Genomic DNA, 20261 nt, shown 5'->3' with positions numbered 1-20261 from the left:
GCCAGAAGTCTAGGTTGAGTTGTGCATGCATGGATTTTATGCTTTTCTTCCCTGGCATAATTACATTATTGGGGGGGGGGAGCCGTATATGACAGTGCCTGAGAATATGGACTTTTACTCAGAGTGAAAGAATCAAATCCTAGTTAGCATATCTTTCTGTGTCTTCAATGGTAAAATGATGATACATTTTTTTCTTTTTTTTCCCCAAGGCTTCTGTGAGTATTAAATGAAACTCTCTGTGCAGTATTACTGCGGTGGCAGATGCCTCACAAGTAAACATGAATAGTGACCTAATCCCTCCAATAAGTAAATAAAGCAGGCAAGAAAGCTATGACTATATTTCTATTTCTGATGTCTGCCCTCTGAGGAAAGTAGATTTTTCCTTTAGCATCAGATGGTCAATCCCTACCCAATTTCAAAATACTTTAACAGTATAGATTCTACATATTATGGGCAAACTAATGAAGTTTGGGATTCCATGATTAAATAGAAATTGAAAATAAACACAAAAAAATTCTAGTATTCTTTAGAAGTCAGGAAGTTCTAGGACTATTTTTAAGTTCCAAGCCTAGAGGTTTATACCCCTTTTCCTTAGATACATAACAAATTATATTTGTTCTTTTTCCCATAAATAAAAGAAAGGAGTACCTGGACTTTAGCAATATAATAGCAGCAGTTATGGTTTGTTGAGTATTTGCTGCCCAGAATGTACCATGTTCAAACAAGTACCTATTGTTTCTTTCAATGTTCATGGAAGTCCATTGATGATGCATTGCCATCTCCATTGTACAGTTTAAATTCAGGGCGGTTACTTTATAGTAATTCCCATAACAGCTGGTAGAACAGAATTCAAACACAGATTTAACTTTGAAAGACCATGTTCAACACTAGGCATGGCCTGTGTTCTGCTGTCATACAGCATACAGCACACAGTATGTCTCTTGGCTTTTTAGACATAAGAACTGTTGTATAATCTCACATAAATATATCTTTCCTAAGAAACTAGTTTTACTTAATCTCTAAACATGAGGTATCTAAGGCAGTGGTTCTCAGCCTTCCTAATGCTGCGACCCTTTAATACAGTTCCACATGTTGTGGTGACCCACCCCAACCATAACATTATTCTCAATGCAACTTCATAACTGTAATTTTGCTACTGTTATGAATTGTAATGTAAATATCTGATATGCAGGATATCTACTATGTAACCCCCAATGGGTCATGACCCACAGGTTGAGACCCACTGAGCAATGCAGGAAAATACTTCCACTTACTAGTATATAACTCCCCATTGGAATTATTTAGATTAGCTAATTCTTGGCTTAGCAAAGAATGGAGATACATCCTACATTTCATTCCCATAAGTAGGTTTCAAAATAGAAAAGAGTAGAATGGAAACAAACAGACATAAATGCAAAGTTTATACATCTTCAGGAAGCAGGGGAGTGATGTTCTTCTTAGCTGTCATAGTTTTAGTGAATGAGCAACAGGCATCATGGCTGTTGCCAAGGATGCTGATGGAGCCCTCTGGGTTCAGTAGAACAAAGGGTGCAATTTATTAAAATATGTAAAAATTAACTTTCCCTCGACTAAAAACCTTGTTTTTCAGTTCAGGGAACAAATCATTCTCACCAGAGCATCCTTTATAGCGCTGCATTCTAAATCTGTTCCTCAAGTCCTCACTTTCATTTCATAAGTGCTATAAAGTTTGGACACATAAAATTATTATTTCAACAGTTTTCCCTGAATCAAGCTGGCATTTTGAGGGGTTTTGTAATATAATCTTATAAGGATCTATTTTTAAATAATTTCTAGACATTTACTCAAGGAAATGAACAGTGATCCCTCTGAAGATGCTGACTGGATGTTGTCAGTGGGAAATAATGTTACACTTTAGATGCTACTTTATTGATTATTGTTTATAGATTCCTTTCTACTCTTGTGTATATACTTTGTGAGGTAAGGCTACTTGAGTACAGGTGCCTAGGGAGCCAGAAGAGTGTTGGATCCCTTGGAGGGAGCTGAAGTTATAAGTGGTTGTGAGCCACTTGACATGGGTGCTGGGAATCAAACTCGGGTCCCCTGCAAGAGCAGTGCATGCTCTTAAACACAGGATCATCTCTTTGGTCTCAGCATTATATTTTCTTCTCTCTCATTTCTCCACCTCCCCTAACTCCTCCTAGATTACTCCCCACCCTGCATTATTTTATATGTCACTTCTATTGTATTTCCTTTTTAAGTTTTGGAAGAGAGAACACTTTCACATAACTTAAGATATATCTGTAAAACAGTCTTTTCATCCTTATTTTCTCTAATTATTATCTCTGTACTCTGTTTAATTTCTTATTTATCACTTCAGGCTTTTTTTTCTGAGACAGAGTATCAGTATATAGCACAGGCTAGCCCCCAACTCGTGACACTCCTGTCCTTGCTACTGACCCAAGATTACAGGCAAGTTTCACTGTGCCTGGTTTAATTTTACACTTTCTAAAACTTGTAGTACACTTTACAGTAATTTCTAAAAGAAGAAAACGTTTAAAAAAATAAAGGTGAATTCTGATTTATCAATTAACATACATTATTCTGTTCAAGACTCTGACCTTTTGCATGCTAAAAGATAAATCCAGAGTTGGGGATTTAGCTCAGTGGTAGAGCGCTTGCCTAGCAAGCACGAGGCCCTGGGTTTGATCCTCAGCTCCAGAAAAAAAAAAAAAAAAGATAAATCCATATTCTTCCTTTTGTTTAGCAAAAGAATTAAATAATTGATCTGCTAATTTGTTTCTTCAGGCACCCAAAGTTAGAACAATGAAGACTCTACTTCTTCCTGTAACCTATGACCAACTCTACTTAGAAATTTTAATAATTATGAAAGGCAGCTGAGAGAGAATGATGGATGCGTGGAGTGTGGCCCTTCTCCAAGGGGATAATTAAACCCTGAACACTGAAGATGTGCAAATGGTGCCTTCAGTATTGTCAAGTTTGGGCAGCCATTTTCTTCTCTGAAAATTGGAGTCTACAAAAAGTAGACCTTGGTTTTGTTCTTAAGTAATATTTTCTAATTAATTATGTAAAATAGTCATAAACATGTTCAAATATTACAAATGTGTTGACCTGAAAAACAAAACTCTCATAATCCCACTCCCAGATGTGTGTCTGACACATGAGTGCACATTTTCAGAATGGTAGCCATAATACATGTCATTCTGAAATTTGGGCTTTCGTTTAAATTTTTCTGATATTATTTTTATAAAATATGGAAAATAGTTTTCAAATATATCCCTTAATTTTAAAATTAGAAGCTCGCATTGTAAATGAATGTCAAACAATCAGTAATTAAGAAGTTTTAACAGATAGGCTGCACAGACTGTGAAAACATTAAGCCTAAACATAAACCCTAGCTCTAACCTGACAGACAACTCTAAACTCAGAAGTGTCTATTGCTCCATGAATTCTGCATGCCCCACTTGTAAAATGCAAATAAAACCAGCTATCTTATAAGCTGCAGAAGAGTGAAAAGACTTGCATAAAATACCAGGCCTGTGGGAACTGTTTAACTTGGCTCCTCCCACACTGTTTTAGGCCTTGGCGATTGTCCTATGCAAATTATTAAATCTCTTCTCCCACTACCCTCAAAAATCAGCATATGTACATCAACCCTTTGAACAGACTGAGAAACAAATGGATGTTACTGAGTGCCAGTGTTTACAACTCTATCAATGGAAGAAATTATTACTCTTTAAAGAATATCATATTTAAAATAAAATACTCATGCATATGGCTCTGGAATCCATCCATATGCTCTTCAAAACATAAAGCTCTTCTTGCTTTCAATCAGAACAGGCCAGGAATCGCTTGTCCAAACTAGAAGTAGTAACAAATGAACAAAGTATCCATAAACTGTATGTATGTATGCATTTGTTTATTTGTTTATGTTTGTTTGTTTTTAGGATGGGATGCTGTTATGGACTGGAAAGATGTCCTATCAGGAGGGGAAAAGCAGAGAATGGGTATGGCACGGATGTTTTATCATAAGTAAGTGTGCTGTGTTCAGGAAACTGTGGTCCATTACTGACAAAGTATTCAGCAGAATTGAGTAGTCCCTTCTTAGGTTAAATGATACCTGAGTGGGAAACTGGAGAGATGGCTCAGTGACTGAAGGTGCCTTCCACCAATGACAACCTGACTTGGATCTCCTAGACCAATGGTTCTCAACCTTCCTAGTGCTATGACCCTTTAATACAGTTCCTCATGTTGTGGTGACCACCCAACCATAAAATTATTTCTTTCCACTTCATAATTGTAATTTTGCTATTGTTATGGATCATAACATAAATATCTGATATGCTACCCCCAAAGGGGTCATAACCCACAGGTTGAGAACCACTGCTTTCGACCCACATGGTGGAATGAGAGGCACAACACCTATTGCCCATTGTCCTCTGTCTTCCACACGTACCATGACGCACGTGCTCGCACACATACAAGTGAATAACTGTAAGGAAATAAATCTAGTAAAACAAAGGTAGAGGAACTGAATGACATTTTTAAAAATTATATCTTACTAAAAATGTGTAAAATTTATACTTTTAGGTTTGCTTACTTTTTCTGGTATTAGACTCTCCAAATGTTTTAGTTTATAAGATGATAGCACATATAATTTTTATTAGGAGAATATATCATAATTATATGTTTATTTAGAAAACACAGATGAATAGAAAGAATTAGAAATTTCCTATCTCATTAGCTGTCAAAAACATTGTTAACATTTTGAATAAATTTCTTCCTGGTCTTAGTACACACAAGTTGATGATAATCTTAATTGTCTTCATGTGTTTCATAATTTCCAATTTATATCCCTCCTTTAGTTTCATATGCTATCATATGCCTCTCTTTGTTATTATATAATAGTTAGCCTGAGTTCATTATCATTGTTATAATAAGTATGTACTAAGTATATGTTGTAAGTATATAATTCAATAATTTTTATAAATGTAGGTACATTATGTAACCAACATCTCAACCAAGATAGAGAATGCTTTTATTAACCTAGAAATGGCTCTTAATCCCCTTTTATATTTCATATTATACATATGTCCATATCTGTTCTGGTTTATCTGCTTTATAATCTCACCTAAATGAAATCATACACTATGCAATTTTATGTATAGCTGTGATTTTTAGTGAGAAAAAATAGTTGTCTTAATATATGTATTACTTAAATTTACATTGTTAATATGAGAATAGAGAGTACTTTTTTAAAAAAAGAACTGAATTTTACCACCTCTGGACTTTTCATGTTATGTTTTGAAATGCTGCTCTCTCCAGTGAGATTCAAGGGCAAACTTCAGCTTGACATTTATGACCAGCTGTTAGTCCATCTCTGTGAATGGGCTTGGGTTTCGTCCATAAATACTCAGTAACATGATCAGCAACACAGCCTGTGAAGGATGATGCGGTAGATTACAAATGTGACCAGTTTTCCATTTCTCTGTGTTAATAAGATAACCCGACATTTCAAGTACCTGTAATTTGGAATAATTGGCATTTGTGATTGTGAAATGTAGTAGGTATAACGTAATAATGAGTGACGATCAGGTCAATTCTGTGAGATGAAGGGAGACAAGCACATGGTTAAAAGGCAGCACTTTTGAAAAATTATCAGATAAATTAGAAAATTAAATACAGTGAAGGAAAAGTGTAATGTTGAGGATTTGTTTCTTCCCATCCTCACAGGGTCAACAATAAGGTTATGATAAGGAGATTACAATACATACTGAGCTTTGATAGGAAAGATCTGAGTTGGCGACAATAGAGAACTCTGGCCAGAAATTACACTAAGCATTACAATAGAATATACTTTATGAGAGTCTTATAATTTTAATATTTAAAGAATGACCAGGAAAATCCTGTCTTAAGGGGGATAGCTTTGTTCCTTCACATATCCTACACTATTAGCAATACAGCAAGGGGGCAAAAAAGAAACAAACATCTAAGAGATGATGTCATTTAACACTGTATTAGTTCTGTAAGTGCTCAGTCCCAGCTGTGTGGTTTGGTATATTTAAACACACACACACACACACACACACACACACACACACACAGAGTCTTACTCTGCCAAGAAAACAAGTATATGATTCATCTTACATTCCTTAGACTAGAAGTTGCTATAACAACAGAATATAAAATATACTTTTTCTATTTCAAAATAGCATATCTTCTTTAGTTCAAAGCACTCTAAAAAGCAAGACAAAATACAATAAACAGAGTGCCCAAAAGAGAGTCATACAAAAGGAAAATGTTACCTAAATTTTTCTCTTGTATACTTTTCTTCATTTTTTCTACTTAAATAAAATCACAATAGTTGACACAGAGACAAGCAATATTTGATATATAATAAACAACTCCACTGTTGTCTTGGGGAAGGTGCAGTTATTACTGAATGGTTTCACAATCTTGTAGGGCATTAGAAACACCTTTAACTCCTCTATCTATCATCCTTCTCCACCATCTCCAGAACAGGTAACAGGGTCCTATTAATCAGCAAACACATGTTAGAAAACAACTAACAATACTAAGTGATTATTTATGTAAAATGAGAAGTTTCTACTGAGTTGATGTTAGAGGCCATGAATTTGAAAGAGAACAGGATGGGGTATATGGGAGGACTTGAAAGGAAAAAAGGAAGGGAGAAATGATGTAATTATAATTTCAAAAAAAATAAAAACAGATATGTAAAAGTAATTTCATGGTAAAAACTGTCCTGGGAAACGTCGAAACTAATTTTCCAAACTAAAATGAAAACATCAAATGAGAGTATTCATGTTGACTTTAGTCTCATTAACTAAGCTAGGCTGGGTTGCTGGCCAAGCAGAAAAATGAAATAATAAAAAACAGCTGCTTTTTGCTTTGTCACTTACCACCATGACCAATGACGTCACATTCTCCTGATCACCTCTGAGGTTGTCAGGATACAACTGCTGCTCAAAGAAAGACACAGTTCCAAAGAAAATTTACTCATCTATTTGTTTTTTCTTTCAGACCAAAGTATGCATTGCTGGATGAATGTACCAGTGCTGTGAGCATTGATGTTGAAGGAAAGATATTTCAGGCTGCTGTAGGGGCTGGGATTTCCTTACTGTCCATAACGCACAGACCTTCTCTGTGGTAGGTGCCTCTAGGATCCTACTCTGGGATAGATGCTCTGTCTGTTTTTCTTAAAGGATAACTTTGTTGGTTCATTCAGAAATCCCATAAAATTGCAAAATAGGAAACAACAATATATAAGCAAAAGACCTGTAAGGTTTAAAAAAAAATAGCACATAAAGCATTATTAGACAAAACCCATCCAGAAATATCACTGGGTTTAGTCTGTGTTAACTATCTACTGCTGGTCATGGGGCCTGCCCTAAAGTGGGGTTTGTAGCCCCAGTGAGATTCCATTGGAGAAAAGTATTTTTTTTTCTTTGTGAGTGGTTGTCTATTGGAAATAGCTTCTGGGCTAGAGATGGGGGCTTGTGTCCACTTCTCTCAACATGGGAACCCCATCTGGCTTAGGCCTCCTTAGCAGACCCTGCACATGCTGGCAGTCTCTAAGTTCGTATGTGCATCAGTCCTGTTGTATCTACAAGGCCTCATTTTCTTGGAGATCTCTCTCCTCTCTGGCTTTTAAAATCTTTCAGTCTCCTTTTCTACAGGGTTCCCTGAGACCTGGAGGGGGAGGGATTTGATGGAGACATCCCATATAGGATTGAGTGTTCCAAGGTCTCTTACTCTCCACACATTGTCCAGCTGTGAGTCTCTGTATTTGTTCCCAGTTACTGCAGGAGGAAGCTTCTGTGGTGATGGTGAGCGAGACATTGATCTATGAATATAGTAGAATGTCATTAGAAGCGATTTAATTGTTAATTTCTATAGCAGATCGGTAGTATTTGGTTTTCCCCTAGGTCATGGCCTATCTAGTCTTAGGTTCTTGGCCATCTGTTGGGAAGGGTTCCATACAATGGAGTGGGCCTTAAATCCAGTCAGATAGTGGTTGGTTACTCCCACAACATTCATGCTATTATTGCTCAGGCATAACATGCAGGCAGGTCACCATTGTAGATCAAAGGGTTTGCAGCTGGATTGGTATTACTTTTGCCTCTGAAAGTGTTCAGAGTGCTTTCCAGTACCATAAACACTAGTCAGTACAGGTGAAGGATCCAGGTGGAGACCAGCCTGACTTCTCCGTGCGTACGTAAGTGTTGTCTTCAGCAATAAGGCCTTACCATCAGTCTGTGGATAGCAACCAAACAACATGGCCTGAGTTGTTGTGGGTTTCCATGGGGCCCCTTTGACCAACAATTCAATTAGATGTATTCCATTCCTGGCACTGGAGGTTTCATTTGGTGGCAAGTGATGTTGATGTTGGGGCTTTGTCTCTCCCATTATTTGGTGTTTCCATTTAGATGGGTTTCACATGGATGTATATATTTTAAGAAATTTCTACTGTAATAGCTTTCCATACCCCTCAAATGGCCCTAGTTCTACCTATCCCTCACATATTCCCTAGTTTACCCACTTCCTTCCCTTCTCCATTTAATCCTCTCATTCTGCCCTTCCATCCATCCACCCATCCATCCATCCATCCATCCATCCATCCATCCATCCATCCATAACTATCTATTCTATTTCCCCTTCCTTGGGAGTTCCTTCCCTCCCTACAAATCCCTTACTCCATACCTAACCTCTGCGGTTATAAGGATTGTAGCTTGTTTATTGAAAGCTAAACAGCTAACATCCACGTTTAAGATAGAAACTGATTGAAAAGGCTGACTAGTTATAATAAATAATAATTTGGTGGAATAACTATAGGATGAAAAACTGAAGGAAAACAGTGACCCAGTTATGCTAAGTGACCAGGCACAGGTGAATGACTCACCATGGGAACAGCTCTGCCAGCCACACTCACTTCACCCACCCGACAAGTCCTCTGCTAGTGGGCTTGGCTTCTCTTAGGAGATGGATTGCCTCCCATCTTTCAATACAAATCTCTCTACCTGTCTGCAATGCCTATGTAGCTGAGCCATGAAAGAAGAAGGAGTCTATGTGGCAACAACAGAATGTCTTTAAAAGATTCCTGGGGGGCAGGCATGTAAAAGTGATTCTAAATTATTATTACCGAGAAAGCTGTATTTACATGGAATCTATCCCAGAGGATGGTATTACATACAAAGAAGTTGCTTTTGTGTTTTCTTTACTTTCTTTAGTTTTTCTCTATATGATCATTTAAATTGTACTGTCTTCCTTCGTTTTTTTTTCCTTACTTCCATTCTAAGAAGGCTTTGTTATTGATTCAGAAGACATACTGGGTTATGGGGGTAAATTAATACAATAATAGTCTTCTTTTGTAAATTATATGTACTTGAAATATGAAATAAATTCAGTAATATTGAGAAAAATTTCTTAGAAACTAAAGACATTGGACTTTAAAAATTACAGTGTTTTCTGAGGCAACATTAAAATTCAAATGTTGTAAAATATCCACCTCTACTAAAACCTGTCTTTTAACACGAGTTAGAAAATTCTATAGCTAAAATGGCTTTTCAAAATCATGGCTACTGACACTTCATTTTAATTGTGCAGGAAGTACCACACTCATTTGTTACAATTTGATGGCGAAGGAGGTTGGCGCTTTGAGCAGCTGGACACCGCTATCCGTTTAACGTTAAGTGAAGAGAAACAGAAGTTAGAGTCTCAGCTAGCTGGAATTCCCAAAATGCAGCAGAGACTCAATGAGCTATGTAAAATTTTGGGAGAAGACTCGGTGCTGAAATCAGACCAAAAGGAAAAGGACTCACCCTGATTTACCTGGACACATTTTAAGTTTACTTTTAGGTAAAGCCTCAGAGACTCTCTCTTCACTGCATGCCATCTGTTAAGCTGAGTGCAGAGAAAGCAAGCCAGCACAAAGTATTTTGTATGATTTTAGCATCACGGAAGTATAAGATAACTTTTTGAAAGAAAGAAAAAAAGGCAAATACTTTAGTCAAGGTTAGTCATGACTTCCATTAATGCCCCATGAAAGGCCAGCTCACCTAGAAAACAGGACCGTCTGTGGGGATGCGTGCGGTCTGAGGTTCTTCGTGCGGGAGAAAGCCCCCAAACAAGAATAGTAAAGGCAGCACCTGGGTTGATGTCAGGCGCTCAGAATTACAACGTGGAGTGCTGTTTCAGCCCACTTACCACGGACAGTAGGTGCAGCACCTGAAATCCATAATCGGCATTGCTAATGGCCAGCTAAACCTGTGTATGAAACAACAGACTGTTTGATAAAAAAAAAAAAAATTCAATATGAAAAAAATGTATTTTAATGACAGTGGTTGAAAACAAGCATGGTTAGACAAGTATAAAGTACTGTATGTAAAATTTTCAGACTTTGAGCATCTTAACACAAAAAATTAACTTTAATTAAAATTGTGCATATTTATTAAAAAACCCTTTTATTTTTAAAAAAGAGAATTGTCTGCAGAGAAGAGGAGGATCCAGACAATGCTTGTACTGGCTGCTGCTTGAATCTACAGTGCTATCTACTTCAGTTTTTATGCAGAAATCCTGTTTGTTTTGTGCCCAAAGAAACATTTTAAAAACTTGATTACTGTCCTAAATACAGATCCTGGAGTTCACAGTTATTCCCACATTCATTTCATTTTACTCTGCCTTTGAAGCAATCTTTTGAGGCATATCGTTTTTTGCTCTTTTGTTTCTGAGAAAACAGACACTCAGATTTATTTTAATCATGTGACTTATTTTGCAAGACAATGTAGCAGTCAAAGGAGGTTCACATGACTCTCTGATTCAGTGCTGTTAGCCCTATTGCCCCTTCAATTTAACTGGGCTGTAATGTCAATAAAAAATGAGATAGAGCAAGTAGGTGGCCGGAAATGGAATTGTGGGCAGAGCAGGAGGTAATGGAAAAATTAAAGTAGATTAAAAAAAATACAGTTGAGGGCATGGAGAAATGACACTTGCTTCTCTTGTAGGAGACCTGATTTTTATTGCCAACACCCACATGGTGGCTCCAAAGCTATGTTTAATTCCAGTTCCAGGGGATCTGACGACCTCTTCTGGCCTCCAAGGGCCCTGTATTCATGTAGTGCTCATACATATATGCAGGCAAGACACTCCTATACATAGCATTAAAAATAAATAAATCTGAAAGATAGTAATGATATTGAAAATTGGCAACGTTAATATTATTATCTAGTGTTTGCAAGAAATGAAATTGAGTAGGAAATGGAATGGTCACTGGTCTTTGACTTTGAAAGAACCAAGGAAGTCAGCACACTGCAGCTATGTCCATCTCCTTGATGTTGGAGCGTCTGCAGCATCAGCACTCAGAAGGGCAGTACATTGTACTTCTGGTAAGTTTCTTATTGTTGAATATGATGCGAAACAATCTATGGAGTACATCATGTGAAATGGGTCTCACCTGTTTGTGTGCGCTGGCGTACAGAGCCGTAACTGATGCCTTATCCTCGTCCTCTCTCAGGCATTGAAAAACTAAGAGGGACAGTCATAGTGGCTCCAGATTTTGTTTACACATTTAGACATCACTTAGCAGATGCTCATCTGTTGTAGGCTATTTGGGAAATAGACTACCCGGAAGTCATTCACAATGATTGCTGTAAGATATTACAGCATGTCCACTTGTTCAGTTCCACAAAACTGGGTGATTTGAATTATCAATAAATGTAATGACCCTACATGAAGTAATAGAATACATATTCATAATCAGTGATTTTTCATTTATCTGTTATTACTACTTACTACTAGAAATGTGGGGTAAGAACTGAAGATTTTGTTTAGAGAAAGCATGGAACTGGAAAGTGATGCTTGTATTTTAAAAGGACTCCCTAATCTTTAACAACCATGTCAGCAGTTAGTCAGGTTACAGTGCTAAAGGGGAAATGTTTGAAGCAAGTATCTTACATTAGCTTTTAAAGGTACCAGAGAAACATTGACGTTCACATTTGAAACTATAATTTTCATGATTTAAAATTAAACCATTTAAGACCTGAGAGCTTACATTTTTAAGCTTTGCAAAGAATGCCAACGTCAATACTACAAACTTGACCTTATTTGATAGATGTTACCATGAGCTGAAGTGAAATAAAGATAACTCAGCCGGGCGGTGGTGGCACACGTCTTTAATCCCAGCACTCGGGAGGCAGAGACAGGCGGATCTCTGTGAGTTCAAGGCCAGCCTGGGTGAGTTCCAGGAAAGGCGCCAAAGCTACACAGAGAAACCCTGTCTCGAAAAACCAAAAAAAAAAAAAAAAAGAAAGAAAGATAACTCATTAGATGTTTAAGATTCTGTATTAAAATTCTGGTCATGGAATTTAAACGTTAAAATTTCAGGACAAACAAACAAACAAGCTATTTTCCAGTAGCTTTTTTTTTTAAACTACTGATTATCTGAATTACTTTTTCTGAGACCACATATCCTCTGTCTTGGAATCTGATGTGAACTTGTGTTATGTACCACAACACTCTTTCCAAAGTGGGAGACCAGAGCTGATATTCTACCAGGCTCAACTGTGAAAACATGGAGACCACTGAGGCATCTTCTTCTTTGAATAGGACAAAGGAAAATGAAGCATAACTTCAGTCGTCAAACTACTTTTTTTCTCTTCTCAGAAAAGGTGTGAATTTATGGAGCTTGATTATTTGGGGGGGTTAACTCATAAGCTGCATTCCGTGTAAGTGTGACATTCTATTTCTGCAGCATGCTATGGTATGCCAAGCATGAGTCTGAAGCTGGGTGCACTCTTATAGACAAGATAATCTCTAAAATGCTCCTGAATCACAAGGTTAAAGATCTAACTTGAAAACCAACCCAAATTACCCTGTGTTTACACAGGAATGGTTTTCCTCTGATGGTAATTTGACTTTTGCCCTAAATTTTGGTGTGTCAAAAAAGGTATGAAGAAATGTGTTGGTTTTTATTTGAGGCATTAATTCCAAGTAAAAGTGTGTATTTGTGAAAGACGTAGCTTGTTTTGATGTTTGAAATAGTTCGTATGTTTTTTTTTTTTTTTTTTTAACCAGTGTACTCTGAAAAGCTTGTTATGTGGTAGAACCAAAACTCAGAGGAGGTTACATGCTTAGAGATGTGGTAAACATGGTAACAGTTATTAAATTATTTATTTAAAGCGATACCTCTGACACAATTACTTTGTGGGCAAAAGCGCCCCTGGTCCGAGTGTAGCGTGCTTCCTCATGCGCAGCACACCACAGTGCTGCTGTCCCACATGCAGTGTCTGAAAGTTTGGATGCGAACTTTAAATATTGCCACATGAACGCTTTCACATGGATGCACGTTTTTGAATTAAAAACACATCTTCTTCACTTCTGGTGACTTTTCTGATTACCTGGTACACCATTTAATGCAAAAACTTCAGAAGCAATTGTCCTCTTACGAACTCGGGCTGTTTCGATGAAAGTGAATGAGGAAAAATATGTCGGGGTGAGAATCAGTCTGAAGCTAAGCAAGAATAGGGCTGTGAGTACATCATCACTCAGTCTGCACTTCATGTGCAAGGACTTGAGCTCAACACTTACGGTGGTTTGCATGAGAATGGTTCCCATAGGCTCTTATATTTGAATATTTGGTTCCCAATTGGTGGAAGGTTTAGGAAGGACTAGGAGGTGTGGCTGTGATGGAGGAGGTATCTCATGGGGGAAGGGAGTGGACTTTGAGGTTTCAAAAGCTCACAAGGCCAGACCCGGTCTCACTCTCCCTCTGCCTCCATCTTCGGATAAGATGTAAGTTCTTGGCTACTGCTCCAGCACCTGCCTTCCTGCCTGCCTACTGCCATGCTTCCCACCATGATGATCATGGATTCACCCTCTGAGACTGTAAACAAGCCTCTAATTAAATGCTTTCTTTTATAAGTTGCCTCGGTCATGGTGTCGCTTCACAGCAACAAAAAAGGAACTAAGACAAGATTCATGACAAATTCTTTAATCACTATGAAAAATCATGATTATTAGAGGAGTTACAAGCTATTCCAGTGGTGTAAAGTTCCTTATTTCTGTACTATAACTGTTCGGTTTGTGACTACATATACTTTAGTTACACATTGGGTGGTGGTGCCTCCCACCGGATTCTATCATTTAAGAGGCAGAGGCAGGAGGATCACCATAAGTTTGAGGACATCCTGGGCTACATAGTAGGTCCCTGGCTATCCAGGACTATAGGATAAAATCATGTCTAAAAACAAAAAATGGTAGAAAATTGTTCATAACATTTCCCAAATAATAGTTGCTTAAGTAATAATTTCTCTATTAGTTCAAATCATGCATTAAATTTCAATTTATGCCAGGCACTGTGCTGAAAACTCTTTTGTCTGCCTATCACTTTCTCTTCTTAGATGATACACAAACTCTTATCAACTGCAATATTCATCACACATAGGAAAACACATGCCAGGTGGGAGACCATTAAAAAGTGCTTGTTCAGCCGGGCGGTGGTGGCGCACGCCTTTAATCCCAGCACTCAGGAGGCAGAGCCAGGCGGATCTCTGTGAGTTCGAGGCCAGCCTGGTATCCAAAGCGAGTTCCAGGAAAGGCGCAAAGCTACACAGAGAAACCCTGTCTCGAAAAACCAAAAAAAAAAAAAAAAAAAAAAAAAAAAGTGCTTGTTCGATAGGGTATGAACAAAGGAGTGAATGAATGAGTTGGAATGTGGCAATAAGGTATATAAAAAAAAGAAAGTGAAGTAAAGGTGAATAATGTCACTGGTGAGAGATAGAGTTCATGCTTCCCTTCACATCTTGTATGTTAAACTCCCAGTAACTAGAACTGTAATGTTCACGCTTTCCCTTTTTTCTCAACAGAAAGCTGAGGCTCTTGGTGTTCTGTACTGCTTGCTTCATCTCCTTTTTCTCCTCTTCTCTGCACTAAGAATTAGTCCACTGCTTCTGATATTTTCTACAGGATGCTCTTAGCAAAGTACTGCAAGTGGTTTTGCTCACATCAGCAGCACATATACTAAAAATGCAGTGATACAGAGAAGATTCGCGTGGCCCTGGTGCAAATACCCCTTCTAATTCCCTGATACAGCAGAAAATAGATGTTATATTAACTATTCTATTTGAGTTACTTAGTTCCACCTGCATTCTCTTTCTTCTCCAGCCCCCCAAATTCCAAAGTGTGCATTCTTCTTTCTGCTTCGTTGAGTGCTTCTCAACATTCCTTATGTCACAAGGACAAGGTCCAGGAATCTCTATACCTTGCTGTTTTTATGGATCCTACTGACCCTCTCAGAAGTCTTTGTAAGAGAAGTTAGAGACATGGACAGATTCTTACTTTCTTAATATTTACATAAAGTTTAATACCATCCAAACTACAAATAATGATGGCTAACTCTCAATGATAAGAAATTAAGACAGAAATGGATTTAACTAACAGTTGAGCACATTAGAAGCACAGCACTCTCGTTTGCCATGGGCCACAGCTGATTGGACTTCTTGGTTGATCCTCTTATAACCTCAGGCTGAGCATGCTTCTGAACTAGCTTTTCTGTGCCTCAGGTTTTAGACTCCTTAAATGTGAGGATTAAATATACTGGTGCTTGCAAAGTGCCAGGAGAGAGATTGACATGTGAGTATAGCTATTGCCAATTACACCCATACTAAAAAATGAGTGATGTCAGTAAAAATCTAATCAGAATCACCCAGGAGATCATTGTGTTTTATGAAGTCATGAAAGAGGGAAGGAGAATTCAGGGCAACTGGAAATCCTTTTGGATTGAAATACCCCAAATGTGAGTCGCTGGAGGTCAGAGGTCAATGCATGAGTCATGTCAGTTACCCCTTATGTTTGTGGACTAAATAGTGATGGGGAGGCTGAATGAATACGTGCATGGGGCATTAACAAAAGAAAGAGATAGGTACGAGCCAAGGATAAAGCTTTCTTTGTTGTTCCAAGAGTCCAAACATAATGAGGATGATGGTGATTGTCTAGGGAGTTGCAGAATTCATTCCCTGGCTAGTACAAAGAGTTAAACATCCAGGAAGGGCAGAAAACCAAGACACAGAGAAAGGGAAAGTAACAGCTTTATCCCTTTGAGATGGTAGGAGCCAAAGGCTGGAAGTCTGCTAACCCACTTGGCTTTGGTATTTTATGTGGTCCCTGGGTCCTCCACTTTCCACCATTGGTCTTGTTTAGATCCTGGACCCTGTTCCTCAACCCTCTTCCAACTTTTCTCCTCTAAGAACTAGAAGCTGTCACCTCAGAGAGACTGCTTTCACTTTTCTTATCTACCTATGTCTGTCTCTCTAACTCCCCTTTGCAAGTTCAAGCTGGTGCATTGCTGACATTGTGTGGTCGTTCTGTATTTGGAACAGAATTCTAAAACTGATATGTAAAACAACAGCTACAGAAAGCTACACCATAACTCAAATCTCCTGGGGACCCTAACAATGTCCACTTCCTGGTTATTCCTTCTACACACTCTGCACATGGAGAGAGGGTTTAAAGAGGAGAAAGGGACTTGGAGTAGTTGGAAGAGTAAAAGATAAGGATGGGACTAGGAAATGTCCCCACGTGGTTGAGGCTCCAACAGTAGGGGAAGGTGCTTAAGGAGGAGAGGAGAGTACTCTGGCGTCCAACGTGGTGGCAAGAGTTTCCACCTAAAAACTGAGAAAAAAGATTCTAAAACGGAGCTAAAAACAGCTTCCTAATTGTCTCTCTCAAATGAGCGGCAGCTGCCGGTTTGAGCTACTGGTGGGTTCCTAGCGTGCGCGCTCGACCTGCCGTATGGCGGGAATGAGGCCTCAGGAAAGTGGCACATTAAGCTGCATGGTGGATTTAGCCTTTGCTAGTACAAAACAAAAAAAAAGAGGTTTCTGGGCTACACACTGCTTGGCTAAAAGCATAGACCCATGATAGCTCCCAGAGCTGGCGGTAAAGCACCATCATGTTGGGAAGCTGAGGTGGGCGGAGCCAGCAGCCACAGCTGCTGCAGTTTCACAATAAGACAGATTCAGATGTAATAGTTTACAGTGTGTGTAAAAGATACGTAGGCTTGAAAGAGACCAAAAAGGTGATATATAGAGTTATAGAAACAAATACATAGTTTTAAAAATAAGGTCTTTAAAGAGACAGTAAAATTAATATAAAAAAATAAGCCACGTAAAGATGAATATTACACAGAGAATCTGGATTGTGTTGTCTTTGGGATTTTTAACTGCAGAAAAACATTTGATTGTAAAAGCTGTTGAGTTAAACCAATATATATATATTAAAGATACCTTGACTTCAAAATTTGGATATAAGGATATGTTGCTTTGGAAAAGAGTCTCTTTTGTTTCCACAGAAAGCCAGAGGCTATGGATTTGTTCCAGATTAAGATACATCAGGTTTGACCAGCCAAGACCCCCTGAAAGGTCTCCGATGACACCATGGCCCAGATGATCCAACATCCAGAATCCTTTCAAGGCAACTGGCTCAGACGATACAGCCTCACGGACTACTCCATGATCCTAAAATTTTCTTTGTGTCCCCATAAGATACAGCGCCCCCCTCCAGCAGGAAGCAGTAAGAGAAGCTACGCCCAAATTCCCAAATTATATGTAATTTTACTTTGTTAAGGTTAAAACCTTGCTTTTGGAAAAAAAAAAAGGGGGGGAAGTGCTGTGGGATGTTCTGTATGGCAAATGTGTTGCTAATTAGTCAATAAATAAAACACTGATTGGCCATTGGCTAGGCAGGAAGTATAGGCGGGACAAGGAGGAGAATAAAGCTGGGAAGTGGAAGGCTGAGTCAGAGAGACACTGCCAGCCACCACGATGACAAACAGCATGTGAAGATGCCGGTAAGCCACGAGCCACGTGGTAAGGCATAGATTAATGGAAATGGATTAATTTAAGCTGTAAGAACAGTTAGCAAGAAGCCTGCCACGGCCATACAGTTTGTAAGCAATATAAGTCTCTGTGTTTACTTGGTCGGGTCTGAGTGGCTGTGGGACTGGCAGGTGAGAGAGATTTGTCCTGACCGTGGGCCAGGCAGGAAAACTCTAGCTACAGTACTCGATACAGACCTCCTCCTCTTTCTTACCTTCTCAAGTGAAAGTTCATTTCCCAGAGAACTCTGGAGCCTGGATCTATTAGTACTCTCTTTTTCTTTATAATGAGGTGGAAAATTGGACTTTGGCACATTATCATTTGGGGCTTTTGTTTTGTTTTGCTCAGTTTTTGAGAGAGGGTCTTACTACATAGCTCAGCCTGGAGTTAAACTCACAATCCCTCTACCTTAGCCTCTCAAGTGCTGGGATTACAGGCACACACCACCATACATGGTTTCAATCTCTTATTTATGTATTTTAATTAATTATACGACTTCAAACATTGTAGCAGATCTTTGTTTGGACTGCCAGTTCCCAAGTAATGACACAGAGACTTCTTATTAAGTATGAAAGCTTGGCCTTAGCTAAGACTTGTTCCCAACCAGCTCTTATAACTAAAATTAACCCATTTATATTAATCTATGTCCTGCCATGCGGCTCGTTCTCTCCTCAGTACTGTACATTCGACTTCCTCTGTGTCTCACTGGTTCAACTCTCTGATTCCTTCCCAGAGTTTTCTTATCTCTACCCAGAAGTCCCGCCTCTCCTCTCTTGCCTTGTTATTGGCTGTTCAGCTCTTTATTAAACCAATCAGAAGGTGTCTCGGCAAAGACATATCTTCACCATCTACAAAAAGATTATCCCACAACAAAACATGCTATTGACCAGACCCACCTGACAAAATTCCAAACACCCATGATCCAGATCACTGCTTCTCTTTATACTCACACAGAAGTAGCTGGGTGCCTCTGGAGAAGTCCTCCTTGGTTTACTGCGCACTCGGGGTGACTCATCTTGAAAATCCCAGCACCACATGGCAATCCCACTATATTTCTTTTGCTCTTTTGTTCTTCCTTTCTCAACAACTAGTGTTTCAAACATTCCCTGCTCTGTGAACAAGCGCAACAAACACACCCTTCCTTCTCTTCCCATGGCTGGCCATGGACAAACCCTTCATTTCCAGTATCTCCTCACCTTAACCATCACTCCTTCCATATGTTGCCCTGTCAGAGGACCACCACTTTTCCTGCAGACGTCAGTTGCTCCTAGGAGTTATCTTTAGCATCTTCTTCACCTAAACCCCTGCTTCTCTTGCTTCCTAAATCATAGCTTTTGAATTATATCCGCTCCCTTCCAGATTCACTGTCCGGTTAAAGGAAACATTTGTTTCCTCCTAGTGACAACTCTGCCATTGACCCCTCTTCAGTAATTCCATTGACCTGTTCTTCACGGATTTTTAAAATGCCATGGGAGAGTAAACACAGATTGAAAACTGCAATAACAACAACAAAACTTTAATATCAGTTCAGTTCATCATCACAAATCCAACACCAGGCAAATTACCACACAGACTGAGATAAAAGCCCACTGGCAGTGCTACAGAGGCTTATATCATGAAGCCTCCTATCACCAACCTGTTCCTCCACTTCTAATGTAGCCACCGTCCTCTTTCCCACAACATATCAGTTTTGTACTCTATGGATTTTGTTGTTACTTCTAGATTATTTTATTTCCCTGGGATTCACCCAGGTTAGGTATATAGCTGTGTTTTGTTTGTTTCCACAATTATAGAGTAACTCACTGTGTACATGAACACGAATAAACTCATAAACACAAACTGTTTCCTGTTGAATAGCCGTAGTTTAAGGCTATCAAGAATAGTGAACTAGGGGATGGGGAAAAGATGGAAGATGGAGCAGCAAGTGTGGCCGAGAGAAGCAGAACTAGAGACACAGCGTCGGCGACAGGTACGGGAGCACAGCCACAGGGGACAAAGGAGCAAGTCGTTGCCAAGTAGAGCTGGTCCTCAGGCCGTGGTGACGCTTGGGCCACAACTGGGCCCACCTTGCCCTTGTCACCACCTGTTAGGATGGTGCCACAGCCCAGCTGGGGACATGGAGCCACTGCTGCTGCTGCCACAAGCCGCTGCTAGAGCTGTTCACTGTCCTCCCTGCTTGAGGAAGGAGAGCATGGGGCTGCCAAGGGCTTCAAACCAGAGGGCTGAACCGGCAGGGTAGCCTGTGCCACGGGCAGGGTGGTGTACAGCAGTCGGAGCTTGTGCAGGTCCTGCCTGACCCGAGACACTCTGTTCAACTACCATGAGCACCCCGACTCTAAGCAACAACAAGATATCCAAATTGAAGAAGGGTTC

General features: G+C 39.2%; 1 protein-coding gene across 1 annotated transcript in view; it reads left to right on the top strand.

Moving 5' to 3' along the window:
• Window positions 1-13389, top strand: part of Abcd2 (ATP binding cassette subfamily D member 2) — a 41348-nt gene extending 27959 nt beyond the window's left edge. Inside the window, exons 8-10 of the mRNA XM_052748692.1 lie at window positions 3948-4032; window positions 7042-7167; window positions 9625-13389. Of these exons, the coding sequence (XP_052604652.1) occupies window positions 3948-4032; window positions 7042-7167; window positions 9625-9844 (431 nt within the window). The 3' untranslated portion in view covers window positions 9845-13389. The remainder of the gene's footprint in view (window positions 1-3947; window positions 4033-7041; window positions 7168-9624) is intronic.
• The last annotated feature ends 6872 nt before the right edge of the window (window positions 13390-20261 follow it).

This window comes from Peromyscus californicus, unplaced genomic scaffold, assembly GCF_007827085.1.
Source record: "Peromyscus californicus insignis strain IS unplaced genomic scaffold, ASM782708v3 Scaffold_20__1_contigs__length_68692818, whole genome shotgun sequence".
Classification (NCBI taxonomy): Eukaryota; Metazoa; Chordata; class Mammalia; order Rodentia; family Cricetidae; genus Peromyscus; species Peromyscus californicus.
Note: the sequence above shows the minus strand (reverse complement) of the source record. Positions and strands in the feature narration are given on the sequence as shown.